General features: G+C 37.5%; 1 protein-coding gene across 3 annotated transcripts in view; it reads left to right on the forward strand.

Annotated features, from left to right (window-relative positions):
* Positions 1-19,779, forward strand: part of LOC132101837 (neuron navigator 2-like) — an 87,403-nt gene that overhangs the window by 42,596 nt on the left and 25,028 nt on the right. For 2 of the 3 annotated variants that reach the window (XM_059507055.1, XM_059507061.1), the window contains exons 8-13: positions 2,241-3,342; positions 3,708-3,820; positions 4,276-4,384; positions 5,113-5,496; positions 10,788-10,910; positions 19,583-19,715. In XM_059507055.1, the coding sequence (XP_059363038.1) occupies positions 2,241-3,342; positions 3,708-3,820; positions 4,276-4,384; positions 5,113-5,496; positions 10,788-10,910; positions 19,583-19,715 (1,964 nt within the window). Of the gene's footprint in view, positions 1-2,240; positions 3,343-3,707; positions 3,821-4,275; positions 4,385-5,112; positions 5,497-9,198; positions 9,302-10,787; positions 10,911-19,582; positions 19,716-19,779 lie in introns of those variants that run through there. The other variant, XM_059507068.1, reaches the window with a different exon arrangement.

Consider the following 19,779-nt stretch of genomic DNA (forward strand, 5'->3'; position numbering starts at 1 on the left):
GACATTAAGAGGAACTGAGAGGGGCCACAAACCCTAAGGGCAGTAAGTTTCTCTAGAGTTTCCTAATGATATGAGGGTTTGCAGTTCATTGTCATATGGTCTGTTTCTGGAGAGTTACTGCTCAGCTTTTTCTCTCTCTTAACTTTAATCTCTATAAGGTCTTTTTTTTTCTCCCCGAACTATCCCCTTTTCGGCCCCTCTCTTTCCTCTCTCTACCTATTGGAAGTCATTAGTGGTCTGACCCACTTCTCTCTGGCTTGCATGGCTAATTGGACCTTAATCACTTCCTAATTGCCGCTTTGTTTCTGTGCCGCTCATTAAATGCGAAACTGAATGAGATGGGAATGGTGTTTTCCCCTCATGTCAGATTGTTTAATAAAACATACAGATAAAAAAAAAATGAAATAAACGCTTAACCTGAAAAATAATGAAACATTTGAGTGTGATCAACTGATTTTTAGTTAGAATTGGCTAGCAAACCCTTTACATTCAGTCTTAACTTAAATGCTTGACAAAAGTTTGTAGCTGATGTTTTGTCAAATAATAGGCATATTTTCCTCTGTTTAAAATGACGTAAATCTGAATAAACGGTGCATAAAATGTCCATGAGATACATCCGGCACTCCAACTAGGGATAAATCGATAGTTTTTTATATCTGTTCTGCTAGATCTCATATGAAAAGTGCAGCATTTGTAAATGCTCAGATGTTTTTAGGGTTTCGTTCAGAGTTTTTGGGGACTATTTTTCTGGGTCTGGACCACCGGGCGACTGACAGAGTGAATGTGTTGAGCGTGATCTAGAGGCTCAGAGGGAGGGGGCTGGACTCAGACAGCAGGGGTTTCTGTGCGAGAACTCGCCAATGTTTGCAGTGAGCGTTTTATTGCAGTGTATATCCTGCGAGTGAACACGACTACTGAGAAACTACAGGCTGGACTGACACTTTAACAAATGGAGCTGCCAGGTGAATGAGAGACAGATAACATGCTGATTTCATTTGAATTTTTATGTTTTTATTAGATTTTTGTAAACCGATATTTTTTTACTGCAGTGGTGAGGAACATTTTCAGTTATTTTTTTTTTCTGGTTATAATTTACACTTTTGGAATATTTCATGTGAACAATACATGTCATTCTTCAAGGTCTGGCTAAATTTACCATTTGTTTTCAAGGACTTTATAAATCTGTTGTGCTAAAATGCACATCTGGTTATTTAATCACTTTACACTGGCTATTTGTAGATTTTCATTCTTTAGTAATATTTCTGTTTTTGTATGATTGTGTTTGTATCTTCATGTCATTTCTTTAAAGGAAGTTTTTATTGAGAGCACAATAGCTAAATTTGGCCTTCAGTGTTTGAATGGGCATTAAAGTCTTACTCGCTGTGTTAGTGTAAACAGTTTAGAATCGATCTCAGTCGGCTGTGTGCTGCTTACTATAAGAATAGCATTAGCTCAGGAGTAACTAGCCTTTTATGGGCAGGGAGAACACTTTCAACACTTTCAGACCTGTTTTTCTTAGCGTTTGATTTAATCTACTTTAATTTTCACTCTTATTTACCTTACATGTTCTTCTTCCACAACATCTATTTGGTTTTCAGATCCGATTTTTAGGGCTGATTGTTCATCAGTGTTGTTGTTGTTGTATCTGTTACTATAGTAATGATGTACGTGTCATAAGTGATGTTATGTATTCCGTAATGATGAAAAACCACATGAAATCTAATCAGACTATTCGTCTCGCAAAAATGAGATTTCAATAGGATTTCAAAACATATCGATGTGGTGTGTCTGCAAAAATGTAGTAAGACTACTCAAAGTTAAATAAAAATAAACTGAAGTTAAATGCAATGTCAAAAAAAGACAAAAGCACATTAAAAAAAAGAAAACTAAAACATAAACTAAAATTAATACTCTGGAAGAAAAGCTATTTTAATTCAATGGTTCAATAAATGTGAAAAAAAAGAAAAGAAATATATTACTATATAAACTAAAAAAATATTGGACCATTCAAACTGAAATCCATTTCAGATTTCAAAATCTGATTTTAATTCAATTTCAGGTATCAGAAGCATGGTACAGATATGAATGTAGGACGAATTTGATGAGTTCTTGTGTATTTTTCTGTGAACTGCTGTTAACTCCTCCCACATATGCAGTCCAACTTTCTCCATGATTATTTTAACCTGTCTCTCTGATTTTCCTGTGTTTCACTGTCACCTCTCATGTCTTTTCGTCTCCAGAATCATCAGAGAGTGTGACTGAGCACACTCTGTCTTCCCTGGTGTCCGCCTGCACCTCTGTTAGCACCAGCACTGTGGCATCTTCATCTTCATCGTCAGCCATCCCCCAGCCCAACTCAAGTAGCAAACCCTGGAGAAGCAAATCTCAGAGCACCAAGCACACTGCTACCTCCACCGCCCTTTCCATCAAACCAGATCCCCAAGCCAAGCTGGCGGTGCCTGCAGAGCCCCCACCGAAAGCTGTGCCTCAGAAGTCCATGCTGGAAAAACTCAAACTTTTCAACAGCAAAGGTGGCTCCAAGTCATCCACGCCAGAGGGCGCCGTTACGCCAACAGGAGGAAAAGATGCCGGTTTGGTTTTAGAAAGAGTCAAGGCTGGTTCCAATACAGAACCCACTGAGGAAATGGAAGGTAACGTTAGACCCATGAGCGGGTCGAGTGCTGTTACAATGACAACCAGCAGCCCAAAGATTGCACTAAAGGGCATTGCACAGCGGACACTTAGCCGGGCACTCACGGCGAAAAAAGCCTCAACTAAAGCCGTAGAGAAAGAAAAGCAAAAAGAACGTGCTAAGGAGAAAGACAAAAACGGGAAAGAGGGCTCAAAGCGTGTCCCTGCCTTGGAAAAGGTAGAGACCAAAGAGGAAGTTAAGGAGGAAGTTGTTCCCTCAAGCAGAGTTGCTTCCTCCGAGGCAGAGCCCAGGAAATCCTCCAAGATTGCCAGCTTTATGCCCAAAGGCGGCAAGGTGGGAGGTACCAAGAAAGATAGCTCCGCCCCTGTGCAAAGTGGAATTCCAAAACCAGGAAGTAAAAACTCAGGAAATGGAGCGGTGAAGAGTTCAGCGTTGCCCCTCTGTGGGAAAGACAATGAGAGGCCTCGCAGTATGCGTCTGGGAGAGGGTCTGGGGCTTCATAGGGACAGCCGGCATTCCTCGTCCTCTTCCAGCCTGGCTTCCACTGAGGGGAAAAGACACCACAGCGCCGCCCCGGTGGCCAGCGGAACACAATCTACAGCCAGCAACACAGTCAGTGTGCAGCTGCCTCAACCCCAGCAGCAGTATAACCACCCCAACACAGCCACCGTAGCACCCTTCATGTACAGGTGAGACTCTTATTGGGATTTTTAACTGGAGGATGATAAAATGGGTCAAAAACATAGCTTTAGATCAAAGGAGTGGCTCGGGCCAGATCTAGAGATCATAAGGGGCCATAATGGCACTTTCATAAACTTGTGAACGGCTCTAGTAAGTGTGCTTGCATGCTCACATGTGTATGATTCCCCGTCAGGCTCAGCTCTGAAGTGTTTGACTGGTATTTCCTCTGAAACAGACCTGTTGCCCTATGTTTGCTGTCCATAAAGGATTCCTTTAGTCAGGCCATGACTTCTGCTGACTAGAATGTCACAGAAAATATGTGTGCATCTATATGAAGGAGATCTTTTTTTATTTTTAACCCCTGTGTTTTTAGGTCTCAGAATGAAGCAGATGGAAACATTGACACAAACCCAAGCTCTGGATGTCGTAGTAGTGACTCCTGTAGCTTCAGTAAGATCAACCAGTCTTCTACTGAGGACCTGTCAGGTAAGCTGTTCACTTCATATCTGATGAAGTCTAAAACATTGATCTGGTACTTTTCCTGTAGGTAATAATAATAATCAATGCACATTCAATTATATATATATCTTATACTCCCCTAGGCTGCATTTATTTGATCAAAAACAGTAAAAAGTTTGTAGACAGATAATTCAATTATTCATGTGATGGTAAAGCTGAATTTCAGCAGCCATCAATGCTGAAAACATTTGTTAGGATTATTTGATGAATAGAAAGTTCAAAAGGAGAGCATTTATTTGAAATAGAAATCTATTGTAACATTATAAACTCCTTAACTGTTACTTAATAATTAATTTAATGCATACTTGCTGAATAAAAGCATTAATAACTCTATTAAAAACAAAATCTTACCCTAAACTTTTTAACAGTTTTTAAATACTGATATATGATATAAAAAGTGAAAATGAATGCCTTGTTTTCAGGTGAAGATCCAGAGACCAGACGCCTGAGGACTGTCAAAAATATTGCTGACCTGCGACAGAATTTAGAAGAGACCATGTCAAGTTTACGGGGGACACAGATCACACACAGGTAGATGCTTCTGTTTCTTATTTTTCTAACATGGAGAAGAAGACAATTCTTTGGTGAACCATAAAGCCAGTTTTAACAGTTATGAAAAAGCATATTCCCCTAACCCTCCATCCTGATTAAACTGGCAAAGACAGGCCTAATAAAAGGACTTTATTTTTTTCTCACAGTATTTTATCTTTTGAGACAGTAGCCACTCCTCCCTCATCTTGACTCTTTTTACTGTAAATGACTAAATGAAGAGTCTGTCCACCTCTTTCCATCTCTATTCTTAAAACCTTCTTTGTTCCTCTTTTTTGATTATTCATCTAACTGACCCAGACTGCATTGCTATGATGGCATCATGAAGTAATTGTGAATCGCTTAATAAGTCCATTTTGGGGCAAAATACCAGCAATGAGACGTTTTTGTTTCCCTACGGTGTCAGGTGATCGGTTAACAATTCCTCAGTACGACAGTATGAATAAAATCTTTCCTCATATTATAAGTCAAGTAAATATTGTAATTGAATACTGTTTGGTGATAAAATACCATGGTAACTGTAGTTTCCTCGAATTAACTTTACTGCAACAGCCTAGAAATATTGGTATAACTTTAGTAATAAAAATAACTAATACCATGGTATTTTTGCAGAAACTATAGATAGGTACCAAGGTATGACTATTGATGCAATGGTACATTTTAGTTTTAAAATGTCATATGAATTTGATTTGAAATGCTCTTTCCCTCAGTACACTGGAGACCACTTTTGATGGTGGGGTTACTACTGAAATGAGCAGTCGCAGCCTCCTTAGCATGGCATCTCGACCCGCACCACTGTCCTGGGCCAGTCGCATGGGCCAGTCCAGCCCCCGTCTACAAGCAGGAGATGCTCCCTCAGTTGGTAACGGCTATCAGTCCCGAAGCGGAGGTGTGGCATCCGGTCAGGGCCGGTATCTGTATCGGGCTCCTCTCCGGAAGCAGCTGGCAGTGCGCGGCAGCGCCCTCTGTGGCCTGGAGCTCGGAGACAGGATAGAGGATCTGGAGCTGGCAGGTGTGGGGCTGGAAATGAGCGGCTACATGAGTGATGGAGACGTGCTGGCTAAGAACGCACGCGCTGATGAGCTGACCAGCGGGTAAGTGTGGAGGAGGGTTGTCACTGGTTAAGACAGATGACTAATGGGGTTCTTCAGTGGCTGATGATTATGGGCGTCTGAATGTAGTTCAGTGGAGATGAAAGGAAAATTAAAAAATTAAAATGCAGATTAAAGGTGCACATCATTATTTACAAGTGGTGATTCTTAGAAAAGCGTTATTAACCAATTATTGTGTAAATTGTGTCAAAAAAGGGGCCTAAAGGGAGCAGATTGGGTGTAAATATATTTCTATTAAAGGTCAGTTGAGTTTACTGTAATTAGTGTATACAGTTCATAAAGTTGTACATTACCATAAGGCATAAAACTTTGAAACGAATCATGCTTTCTGCGAAGACTAGAGAACTTCTCAAAGTGGATATTTGTAGTCTGGTTTTATTGCAGTGTAGCCACTAGAGGGTGATATGATTCCCTAAATATGAATTCACATGTTCTTTTCTTAGGTCTACTGCATTTTCATATTGTTATTATAAATCAATACATGACTACCAGGGTCAGAAATTTACTTTTCCACTTGGGGGCAATATTTGCCTCCTGGAATTGATTTGAGCTTTCTTTTTTCTTTCTTTCTTTTTTTACTTTTTGTAAGGACAGTTTTTTTGTTTTGTTTACCTTTTTCATTGTATTGGGCAGAGTTAACCAAATGTTACATTTATTCATTGTTTTAGTAAATGTACAAATTCAGACGAGGATATAGAATTTAAAAGTTTGGGGTCATTAGATTTTTGAAATAAGTCTTTTATAATCAACAAGGCTGAATTTATTTTTAAAAAATTAAATAAATAATAAAAATAAATGGGAAAAAAACAATATTGTGACATATTATTAGAATTTAAAAATGCCTTCTGTTTTAATACATTTTAAAAGTAATTTATTCTTGTGATGGCAAACCTGATTTTTTCATTTTTTAGTGCATGTGCTCTTTCTTGTACTGAGTGTACAGATTGAAGAGGCAATGAAACAGATTTAACGCCCCGTTCGTGCTAAAACAAGCTCTCTGCATACCTTGGCTGTGATAATGTGCAATTAAAACCTCTTGTGTTATTTCCCCACAATCACAGTCTTCCTGTGTGGCTTGAACGCTACAAACTGTTCTAGTTCTTCTAACATTACCAGATTATAGAGAACAGACCAGGTGACAGGCTGCAATTACATCTGGCCATAAGTCTGACGTCTCAATACAAAAATCACTTCATAAATAAAACGTCCGACAAAAATCCAGGCATCAAGATCCTGTCAAATTGACTGTTTTGCTCATTTATCTTATCAGTGCTATTGTACTTGTGACATTTTGAATGTGACATCCTTAACACTGACACTGAGGAAGAAAAAAAGGGATTCCCAGTGTGCTTTGATAAATGTCTCTTAAACTAGAGGATCTCCAACACAATAGATGATGTCATGAGCATTGAGGGAAGTGAGATTTATATTGCAGTGCTATGTAGATCTTGAAGTGCGCTAACATGTTTGAACCAGATCCCTCACAGAAAGAGGTTCTCATGATTGCTGGTGTTGGATCTGATTTCCTAGGTCCCAAAGTGGTTATTTTCACAGTCCAATCAGGACTGAGGAGTTAAAAGACTTGCTGTAGAAGTTCACCCCAGGCTGAGCTAATATGATCTCCTTCCTCTGTGTTAATGGAGAGACAGGTTTGTCACATTACATCATATGTATGGTGCTGAACTGAATATGCTCTTTAGTTAAAAGAGGCTTTTATTATTGACATTGTGGTTAGAGCATCTGTGAGGCTACTGAGATTTCTGAAAAGCAAATAATCAACTGAATATTATAATATATAGTCTTGCATAAGCTGAGGGTTTTTAAAGCTTTTAGTTTGTTGGGTCTTTGTGCAGTTGTATTAGTGTTGGTCAGAAAACACATGCTAAGACCTTGATGTTCCTCTCCAAACACAGATTATACACTAGCTGTCAGATCATGAATACTATATATCACCAGGTCTTTTTTACACAGAAACAGACATTCAGTGGTTTTAATCAAGTGTAAATTCATCATCTCAAAATGCGTTTTGCGGTTGTAACAACAACCAATTAGAAAATTGTCTCAAAACTGTTTTATTTATTTATTTATTTTTCATATTCAGGGTTTTGGGGATTTTGTACAAATAATTTTTAATTATTATTATATTTTATATAGGCTGTTATTTTGCATTTTGTCGGTTTTATTTTTAAAAGATTTTTAGTGATTGAAATAATTTTTATTCCTTGATATTTCACCCACTTTTCACAAGAAAAAAAAAAAAGAATTATCTTTAGCGTAGTTTAAGCCTGATTTGGGATCATAGAGATTTTTTCATAGTCATTTTTAGAATTTGAAATTGAATTTGAATTCAAGTTCTTGACTTAATGTTTCATAATATAATATAATATAATATAATAATTATTTTACCTATCTTGGAACAGCAAGAATTTATTAATAATAATAATAATAATAATAATATATAATATATATATATATGTGTGTGTGTGTGTGTGTGTGTGTGTGTGTGTGTGCTCTTGTTTTTGTAACATATCAGGACACAACTTTGTATAATGACATGGGTATGACACAGGTATTACAAGGAGAGGGTGACTTATGAGGACATAACCCATGTTCAAAACGCTTATAAATCATACAGAATGAGTTTTTTTGAGAAAGTAAAAATGCACAAAGTTTCCTGTGAGGGTTAGGTTAGGTCTTAATTTCCTCTTAACTTTCTTTCCTGTTCCCTCTCTTTCTCATCCCCCTCTTTCTTCTCCTCATGTGCTGCCCTTCTCCCAGAACCCCTCCAGGCTCTCTTGGCCAGTCTGTTCATGGGGTGGGGGTTGTGTTTATGTGAGGGTGTGTGTGTGTGTGTGTGTGTGTTGGGCTGGTTGGTTTAGCCTCCTCCCTCTTCACCAAACAGTCCATGTAATAAGGAAGAGCTAGGATCCAAGTGCAATGAAAGAGTTTATTGAGAGAGCGACGACACAAGTGTCTGTAAAACGGGAACACAGGTTGCTGCAGGTTATGCAGGGAAAAGGTCACACTGAGCAGAAACAGCAAATAGCTAAGAACAAAGGATAGAACACGGGACGGTCTCCGTAGAGGGTCCTCGATGAATGGGTAAGGGGCTCTCTCTGAATTAGTGAACGGCAGGAATGCAGCAGGTTAACAGGGGGACTGGCTAGCGGAGCCTTGACCTCTCGTTCCCACGTATTGGGCGGCCGCAATGCTCTGAGCGCTGCTCAGGTAGATCCTCGACAGCGGGAGGGGCTGGACACAGTAGAAGAGAGGTTAATAGGCAGTGATAAGGTGTAGCTGACCTGAACCTGACTGCAGACAGGACAGTGACAGGACAAGACGGAAACAGCTGGGTTTGTAGAAAGCCAACAGCATCATACTCCGATGAAATAATCCGACCACTGGCAAGAAAACAGAGGACATTAAATAGCAAGTGAATTAGAGGGGGGAACAGGTGGAAAAGATCAGCGAAAAGGCTACAAATGAGAAACAGCTGAAGAGGGAAAGGGAAAGAGCGAGGTAATGACCAGCAGAGGGCGGAAAAGGAAAGGAGAGACAGAGAGGAGAACCAGACTCATAACAGTCCAGCACCGGCATAAACTTCAGCCACTCGCACACAAGAGTAGAGATGTAGAATATACTCCAGCACTAGAGGCAACTCCTCCAAAACATGCATAACCTCATGCTAATGCAAACAAACACATCAGAAAGTGTGTGTCTCTCACAGGATCTCTGAGGACCTGTGTTTTGGCAAATTGAACATCTGATGGATTTGTAACACTGAAAGGTATGTCAGTCCTTGTTGTGAACTTGAATTATTGTTATCAAGTAACCATTAATGCTTTTAGAGATTGTAAAAGTAAATATATATTATATCTAGGTTTGGAGGTTTAGGTCTGTTTCTGTTTTAGTATAATCCAGGTTTTCTTAGTAGTACAAAGCTCTAGTTGTGCTAAATCAAGATTCAAGAGAAGTACAGTGATGGTATTTGTTAATGTGTTAAGTTGGATTGTATATATGATGGTATTACCTTGAGTGTAGACTGAGGATTTTATTCCAGTGTCTAGTGGGAACTGACTAAGAGCAGCGAGGAATCTATTAACAGGGCAAATATTTGGAAGAGTATCTGATTTCGTTTTAGCTATGTGAGGGTTTTTATTCTCCAAGTAGCCCTTTCACCCATCTGAATCTTGTAGACGTGTGTGAATGAATGAATGGATAAAGAAATGAGTGATGTTGCTTGAGTGAAAGCTGTGTGCACACATCTGGTATTATTGGACAGCTGCAGTTAGCTGATGGTGTTTGACAGTTGTTACACATTGTTAGATGCTTTTTATTATCTGTTCAATAATATTATGTGTATATGCTTATGGGCGATCATTTGTCTATGTATGTGTGATTATCACGCTTAATTAATGTGAAGTCTTGTTTTAAAACATGATGGATCATCTTTTTTTTTTTGGAGTGAGCTTGAATTATTGACCCCGCTAACCTCATGACACACACACACACACACACACACACACACACACACACACACACACACACACACACACACAAACATGATTATTTTTCTTTGAATATTATATTATATTATATTATATTATATTATATTATATTATATTATATTATATTATATTATATTATATTATATTATATTATATTATATTATATTATATTATATTAATTATATTATATTATATTATATTATATTATATTATATTATATTATATTATATTATATTATATTATATTATATTATATCCTTTTATTCATTTGTTTTGGATTAATGACTGTAGTATTGTTTTTATTTATGAGCAGTTAATTAATTAATTTTACAATTGATATGTCAGGGACGTTATCTAGATCATTTTATTATCTATCATTATATTATATTATATTATATTATTTAATTTAGTCATTTGTTTTGCATTAATGACTGTAGTATTTACTATTTATTTATTTATTAGCAGTTAATTAATTAATTAATTTAATAATTAATATGTCAGAGACATTATATTATATTATATAGTATTGTATTGTATTATATCAGTTAATGACATTTTTTTAGTATTTATTTATTTATTTTAAAAAAAATTCAAATCTGTGAGACTAGAATTTTTTTTTTTTTTTTATATTTTTATTAGTCAATGGTTATTTTGTACAGTGTCTATGAACGCTTTCATTGCATTTGAACGTTCTTTATGTCCACTTCTCATATAACAATTTTAATTGAATAAGTTATGTTGGATCTGTGTGTGTGTGTTTTCTCAGGTACATGACGGATGGGGGATTGAGTCTGTATACGCGGCGATTAAACCGGATGCCGGATGGAATGGCAATGGTACGGGAAAGTCTGCAGCGAAATGCTTCCACAGGCCAGGGAGACGCTGACAGGTACCTAAAACCTCTTTCTCCTCACTCGGATCATGATCAAATCTTGCATTCTCTACATACACAAAATGTGGAGTCACTCCTGCATTGAAATATTATTGTCATTCCTTTAGTGTGAAGTGACATTCAGCCAAGTATGGTGACCCATACTCAGAATTTGTGCTCTGCATTTAACCCATCCGAAGTGCACACACAGAGCAGTGAACACACACACACACACACACACTGTGAGCACACACCCAGAGCAGTGGGCAGCCATTTATGCTGCGGCGCCCGGGGAGCAGTTGGGGGTTCGATGCCTTGCTCAAGGGCACCTAAGTCATGGTATTGAGGGTGGAGAGAGAACTGTACATGCACTCCCCCCACCCACAATTCCTGCCGGACCGGGACTCGAACTCACAACCTTTCGATTGGGAGTCCGACTCTCTAACCATTAGGCCACGACTTCCCTTTAACTGTGCAATTCACAGCTGCATTGGTCTTGTAGGCTGCTCTAGGTCTATATTAAGTTAATTGGGGGAAATCTTGTATGGAGGTGGCTCTGGTTGGTGAAGGACCACAAAACCGAGATTTGGCCAAGATACAACTATTTGAATATGTGGAATCTGAGGGTGCAAAAAGATCTAAATATTGAGAAAATCGCCTTTGAAGTTGTCGAAATGAATTCTTAGCAATGCATATTACTAATTAAAAATTTAGTTTTGATATGTTTATGGTAGGAAATTTACAAAATATCTTCATGGAGCATGATCTTTACTTAATATCCTAATGATTTTTGGCATAAAAGAAAAATCTATAATTTTGACCCATACAGTGTTTTTTTTGGCTATTGCTTAAAATATCCCCCAGCGACATAAGAATGGTTTGTGGTCCAGGGTCATATATTTACATTATTATAAATATGTTTACATGCTGCTGCTAAGTCATGTAAAGAATTTAATTGAATGCAGAATAGCAAATCGAAACCATTGCTTCAATAAGTCGTAAACGAATATGTCAATATTATGTCAATATAATTATTTTTAATAGAAAGAGTTTCATAGAACACCATAACTGTATAGCAACACCCTGGCAACCACCTATATTACATTGTGCTAGCAAGTTTTGAACAGCCTTTTTTGTTGTCCGGAAATGTATAAAAATGAATTTAAAAAGGACAAAAAAAAGAAATAAAATTAAAATTCTGTATTAAATCAAGGCTCCCTAGTTTTAAATATTATTATAATTTTTTTTTTCTGTTTAATGTTGTTTGTAATACTAAAAACTTAAATTAATCTAAATCTTAAAATTTCACACACACACACACACACACATATATATATATATATATATATATATATATATATATATTATGCGAAATATATTTTCAGATTTAGATTAATTTAGATTTTATATATATATAACACCCATAATATACCATTTGAAACATGACATATTTTCTCATTCTACTAGACAAAACACAAATGTGAAAAGAGTCCATCACATCTGATTTGAATTGCCTTCTCTGCACCAGAACAAAAGAGCCTCTAAAAGGCTCTGTTAAAAACAGATGGTTTTGAGTACGATCAAGACTGTCTCGAGACAATTACCTATTATTATAATTGCATTTGACTGTTTTACACTAGATTACTGTCGGCAGTGTTTATAGTTCAGTATTCTGGGATATATTGGGAATGGTTACTTAGAAATGTACCCCCTGTACATATATGCACCCTTCACCCTGACTTAAGTGTGTCATGTTAGGACGATCACATGGGGGAATTCCTCACTATCTCTCCCGTCTCTTCATAGTCCCGTCCCCTTGTTTCCTCCCTGTCCCCCTCAGACTCTGCACATCAGAGGAAATGACAAGCGCAGTGATTAAATGATATAATATGGGTGTTTCATCCCTCTATTTTGGATGGTTCCCCTCCCTCTTCTTCTGAGAACAAGTCCCCTCCACTGTGCTGAGGATGATGTGGTTAACCTCCAGCCTCTAAACATCTACCACTGTCTCTGCTGCCCTCAAACTCATTCATTACTCTATCTTTCTGTTTGTGTCTTTCAGCCAGATCTATCTGTTATCTTCCCCTTTTTGTTCTGCATCCAGATCATCCTTCCTTCTTTCCAACACCCTTTTACCTCACCACATTAGTGCGTTTGCTCCCTTTGCTCAGTGCAGAGCAGACTGTTTAATCACAAGAGATTCTTTATGAATGCAATATCAGAAGTTCCTGTTTTTCCCAGTCTATAATATTGGAAAGACAGCTTTGATATGGCACAGATGTTGTGGATGTTAAAGCAATCAGGGCCCACTTTGACTTGACTTGGCCATTTTCTACACATTCATAGCACTTTATGTATTTTTTCCACTTGTAATGCTAATCAAGATTATTTGCACCAAAAAGTAAATGATGACAGAATTAAAATTTTTGGGTGAACTATCTCTTTTACTAAAACCATTTAAAAATTATTTGTGGTCATTGAAATAAAGCTGAAATAAAATACAATATAAAATTTAGATTAAAAAAAGTAAACCAAAAAAAAAAAAACTTAGAAAATGAAAATGAGAAATATTGCCTTGGCAACTAACTGAAATAAAATACATTTAAGTACTAAAACTGAAACAAAAAGTAATTAAAGTTATATAGAATAAAAAAAAAATAATATAAAAAAAAAAAAAAATATATATATATATATATATATATATATATATATATATATATATAATAATGCTTGCATATTTAAGTTGGTAATATTTACGTCGAAGTGAGTAAAAATCTTTTTTTCCAAGCTTCATATGGAGTTGATAATGACATCAGTTAATCAGATGAGTCATTTTTTCTTTTGTTTGTTTGATTCTTACACTTAGAACACATGATACTCTTTACGATGAAAGGATATTATTTACAGCTCATATAATTAACCATAAATCATCACGTTGTCTTCTAGTGTCCTAATGAGGGGAAACATTTCAAAAGTCCCTGGGGTGTCCTGCTTTAAATAACACTTCTACTGGCAGGAGTGTAGATAAAAGGGAGAGAGATAGCATTAGAGAGGCCCTGGGAACGACACAGCCATGTTCTCCACCACATGTTTGAGAGTAAGAGGTTTAAGGTCAGAGCACTTCAAATGACCCCGTTCTGAACTACGGACAGGCATTCAAACAGCAGTGACCAGCCAAAGCCCCTCAGTCGGGTGTGAACTGTAGTGAACACTTCTTGGGCAGTGAGAAGACTGAAGAATAGGACAAAGAGCGTTGGTATAAAGAGGCAAAGGTGGCTTGCGTTTTCCTGCACAGGTGCAGTGGATCACAGATAGGGATCTGTGTGCTTGTGATCGCCTTGTGCAATGTTGTAGGATCCTTCTTTCCTTTGTTTGCACAGACCCTTCTTCCCTCCAACCGTCCGTCAGTCTGATCTGTCTGCAGCACACCTGTGAGACACCTGGGAGTAAGGGCCTCCCATCTCTCTCATCTGTATGTGGGTGTCCTGGACTGTTTTCAACTGTAAAGACTCGCATTCGTGGGGCTTCTAATATTTTGGTGATATATTGAGAAAAGAGTCTTAAAATGATAACTCCAGTTGGAAGTTTGGACACACATAAATACAGTTTTTCCCATTTTAGAACAATATAAAAATGGAATAATATAATAATAAACATTTTCAACAAGAATAATCATTAATCGAGCACCAAATCAGCAGATTAAAAGGATTTCTGAAGGATCGTGTGACACTGAAGACTGAAGTAATGGTAAAATTACATTTAAAAAAATATATTGTATTAGAAAACAATAATATTTAAATAAATTAAAATAGAATGTTATATTTCTTAATATTGATACTGGCTTCTGATCAAATCAGTAAAATCTTCTTCGAAAAACCTTTAAAAATCATACTGACCCCAAACTTCTGAACTCTAGTGTATTTATTAAAAGACATTTATTTACTGATAAGCTTCTACTCGCATGAAGACATTTTCTCTTGTGGCCCTGAAAAAGAGAGATTCCTCTCTACCAGCCCACATCTGTCGAGATTCCCAGAGCCTTAGAAAACATGGAAAAGCGGGAATCTGGAATTTTAGGTTTAGGATTTGCAGCGTTTAGAAAGCAGAGTGGTGAAGTGAAAGTGGTGAGTGTTGGGTAGGTGCACTTAAATACTCAAACTGATTATATCAGGGTTTGTTTGCTTCTTATTGTTTTTTTTTTAGAAAAAGTCAAAGAAATAGAGCTGGTAGTGCAGAGATTTTGTCTACACACTGTATATGCTGATATAGAGATTGTATGAGATGCATTTAACAGATGGATCGGCCTCTGCTTTTCTCAGTGTAAACTGATACAGCGTAATATAAACTCCAGTTATGGGATCTTCATCGCAGTAGTGTTTCATGTGTGCACGTCGCTGTGTTTATATGCATTAAAACCTGAGAAGCTGCACATTTTAAGTGTGATTACACACACATTACAGGTAACTGGATCAGCATCATCAGCATGTTTAAGCATTTAAAGAAGCCAGACCTTATGACCAGAGACAGAGAAATGCCGGGCATCTCACATACATGATTCTTTCTGGCCACGATGAAAGCTCTGTTGCTAAGGAAAGTCAGGCAGATGAGAGACTATGTGTGTGTGTGTGTGTGTGTGTGTGTTTGTGCGTCAAAGCAACTGAACAACATTCATTAGGAAAACAGTGTGTCAATAATGCAGAAATGACAGTTAAAGGCAGTTCATCATTGAATTCAGTGATGTCATCTCTGTTCAGTTAAATAGTGTCTGTGCTTTTATTTGCAATCAAGTCAACGATATCGCTGTAGATGTAGTGACCCCAACTAAGCAAGCCAGAGGCGACAGCGGCAAGGAACCGAAACTCCATCGGTGACAGAATGGAGAAAAAAACCTTGGGAGAAACCAGGCTCAGTTGGGGGGCCAGTTCTCCTCTGACCAGACGAAACCAGTTGTTCAATTCCAGGCTGCAGCAAAGTCAGATTGTGCAGAAGAATCATCTGTTTCCTGTGGTCTTGTCCTGGTGGTCGTCTGAGACAAGGTCTTTACAGGGGATCTGTATCTGGGGCTCTAGTTGTCCTGGTCTCCGCTGTCTTTCAGGGCAGTAGAGGTCCTTTCTAGGTGCTGATCCACCATCTGGTACTGGATCCGGGTGACTGCAGTGACCCTCTGATCTGGATACAGACTGGATCTGGTGGCTACGGTGACCTCGGAATAAGAGAGAAACAGACAAATATTAGCTTAGATGCCATTCTTCTAATGATGTAGCAAGTACATAGGTTGTTATGGGAAGTGTTTCCGGTTCCGGTTTACCTAATTAATGCAGTCTAAAACTCCTTTAACGGATTTGGATATTAAAAGCATATTAGTATGTTATGTGTAAGCCAGGTTAAAGAGATGGGTCTTTAATCTAGATTTAAACTGCAAGAGTGTGTCTGCCTCCCGAACAATGTTAGGTAGGTTATTCCAGAGTTTAGGCGCCAAATAGGAAAAGTATCTGCCGCCATAGTTGATTTTGATATTCTAGATATTATCAAATTGCCTGAGTTTTGAGAACGCAGTGGACGTGGAGGATTATGATGTCTTAAGTCATTCCTGACCATACAGTGAAATTGAATAATAAGGATATAAAAGCACCAAATATAGAGTTCACAGTCTGTATTCCAAGTCAGGTCGTACCAAGTGTAATGTCAATGATAAGACGGGAAGATCAATTATGTTTAATGCCATTGATGACTTGATGCCTGGTGCTTCTTGAGGAGCCGTGTTTGCATGTAGGAGAACATAAATGAGATTTGAGAGGAAGATTTTCGAGTCACTGAATCAGTTCAAACAGATTCTCCATTTGAACTGATCTGTTCAACTGAATCGGACCAACTCTAAACCAAAGTCTCATGGCAAAAGAGACCTGATGAAGCAAATTGGTTAAATAGTGCATGCAAGAAGGGGGAAAAACAATAACCACAGATGAAAGAATAAAAAGCCTGTTGACCTCTCTTTGTTTTGTGGTCAGAGAGAGCTTTGTCATTCTTCTACCGCAGAGCTGAGCATGGAAAGGTCTGGAATGCCCCGAACTGTTGGGAACGTAACGGTCTTTATAAAAGCCTGCTAGTTAACCTACTCCACACACACACACACACACACACATACACACACTCTCGCCTTGTTTAACCCCAACTCCCGCCTTCCCTGTGCTAAGGTTTATTGCACAGATGCCAGATTGTGAGAGGGGGGATTTTAGAGGTGGTTAAAAGCTGCATAATCAACATCTTAATGTATGTTTTAGTAGAGATTTAGCTCCACATTTTGAGCAAGCACAAAATATAAATTTCTAATGTTCCTTATCTTGATTTGTTTTGTCTTTTTTGCTAGCTATTTGTGCTAGTCTCCTGGTTTGTCAGATATGTATTTTATATGTATAAGGAGGAATGACTGAAAAATGCATCGTGTCATATGATGATATAAAACTATGTCATGTATATAGCTAGGGGATTCAGGGAAAATTTCAGGGAAAACAGACTGAAAATATATAATTAAAAATAAATAAATGATTAAAATTGACCAAATTTAACAATATTGTTTGTTTAATTCTTAAATGCTTTCATTTTAAATAAGACTTAAATCAATTATAAGGTTAATTACAGTTATTTTGTATTATTTTATTTATAATTATTTTTATTTTGACAGTCAGTTTTATGTTTATATATCTAACAGTACACTATTATTAATAGAAAATTAAGATTTTTTAAAATAATTATGAATAATTGTATGAAAAATTTGCAAATATTTTCATATTTTCCAAAAATATTTTACATATTCATAATATTTAAGATTTTCACTTTAAAAACTATTTATGCTATATATATATGTGTGTGTGTGTATGTGCATGTATATATATATATATATATATATATGTATATAGTAAAATATAAATTCTGTATACTATAATCTATATATACTAAATTCTCTACTGTATATATTATAAATTCTTTATACTATAAACATATACTGTACAGTCATATTTTAGCGCAAGAGTATCATTATATTATATGTATGTTATTATATGCTAGTCTCAGACAGAATATGCAGAATTGGGAAATCTGTGTGTTTTTACAGAATTAATTTAAATATGGGAAAAGATGTTTACACTCTTATTAGTATCTGAAAGCTACTAAATTATTTAATAAACGAACATGCAATGCAGGGGTCAACATCTAATTCTTAGTTATTCAGTTTCCTTAATGACCATTATGTCTGTTTAAATGAAAGACAACGGTCATAGATCTGTGTGCGTGCTGAAGTAACTGATGTCACCCCTGCAGGTTTCTGTGGAGGATTGGGTTCTCAGGGAGAAACTGCGGAGCTGCTGTTTAAAGCAGAGCGGCTGGTTAGCCTGCTGGTCCACTGGGGACAGTAATGTTAGGGTTGCGAGCCAGAGAGAAGCCCTCATTCAAGCTACACTCAAAACACCGATCTTTAATTAGCATTCTAGACCCAGTAGGGTGGTTCCTGCATGTGCATGTGTGTGTGAAAGAGAAAAAAAAGAGTGTGTGTTTGGATAAATGTGTGCTGTTTTTATCTTTTGACCTCTATTATCACTCTCTTTTTGTCCTTCTCACGCTCTGTTTGTCTGTGTGTCAATGTGAGTGAGCATTTCTCTGGCTTCTTGGTCTGTGGCGACTCCAGCGATCTGCAGGGTTAGAACGTCACTCTTAAGGATCAAATTACCAGAGAGAAAAAACACAGACAGAGAGAGAGAGTGACAGGAGGCAGAGGTCTGAGGGAATACAGGGATCATCGTGCAAGTAAAGGAAGGAATGAGGAATAAATACAACAGGAAGGAATTTTTTTTTAGTTTACATTTTGAGCATTTAAGATCATGAGGCATCTTTTCACTCCGATCAATCTCATTATTCCCACCCCGGCTATTGGAATCCATGGCAGTCGCGGACATCGAATCAGGTAGACTTATAAAAGAAAAGGACTTATGGATTTATGGAGAAATCAGTGCCTTGTCCTTAAACTTTTTGTCTTGTACTAGAGAAAGTTTACATGATCATTTATACTGAATGCTGAGGCAGAGGTGTCAACGTCTGTACAACTAAGAGAACAGCAAAGCAAAAGATAGCTGTTGCACATTCATGCACTCTTTAGACTAATATACTAGATGGATGGATGGATGGATGGATGGATGGATGGATGGATGGATAGACAGACAGATAGGTAGATAGGTAGATAGATAGGTAGATAGATGGGAGTTAAAGGTCACATAGGTCACTTGTACCGTTGTGTGGCTTGTGTGTTTGAGTTGGTGTGTGTGTGTGTGTGTGTTTGTTTGTGTTTTCTTTTGTTGTCATAGTACGGTCTGAATGATGGTGGCCACCCGTGAGCGAGAGGATGGTGTTAAACACAGTGTTCAGTTACTCCGGTTAGCCACTATGACCCGGAGCAGATCCAAAACTGTACAGTAAATGTACTGCATTAAAAGCCTGTCATGTGTGGGCTTCATAGACCTGTGATGTGGTCAAAAATCACTCAATAACCACAGCGATGCTTTTTTTTTTTTTTTAGTCCAAGATGTTTCTATGTAATGTCTCTACTGAAAACTTAAGTCCCATACCTTTCATATATTTGAAAACAGAGTCTCAGATAATGTCTAAACTTTTCTCTAAACTTTTCTTTTTTTTGTTTCCAGTTGGGATGACAGTAGTTCCGTCAGCAGTGGGATCAGTGATGCTATAGATACCGATGACATCATGAACACCAGCTCCTCCATAAGCTCTTACGCCAACACCCCCGCTGCGTCCCGTAAGGCCCTGAACGGACAGGTATGACCTGCACACATTCACACACACACACACACACACACACACAGACACACACTCTGATTCA

The sequence above is a fragment of the Carassius carassius genome, chromosome 2 (genome assembly GCF_963082965.1).
Source record: "Carassius carassius chromosome 2, fCarCar2.1, whole genome shotgun sequence".
In the NCBI taxonomy this organism is placed as follows: domain Eukaryota; kingdom Metazoa; phylum Chordata; class Actinopteri; order Cypriniformes; family Cyprinidae; genus Carassius; species Carassius carassius.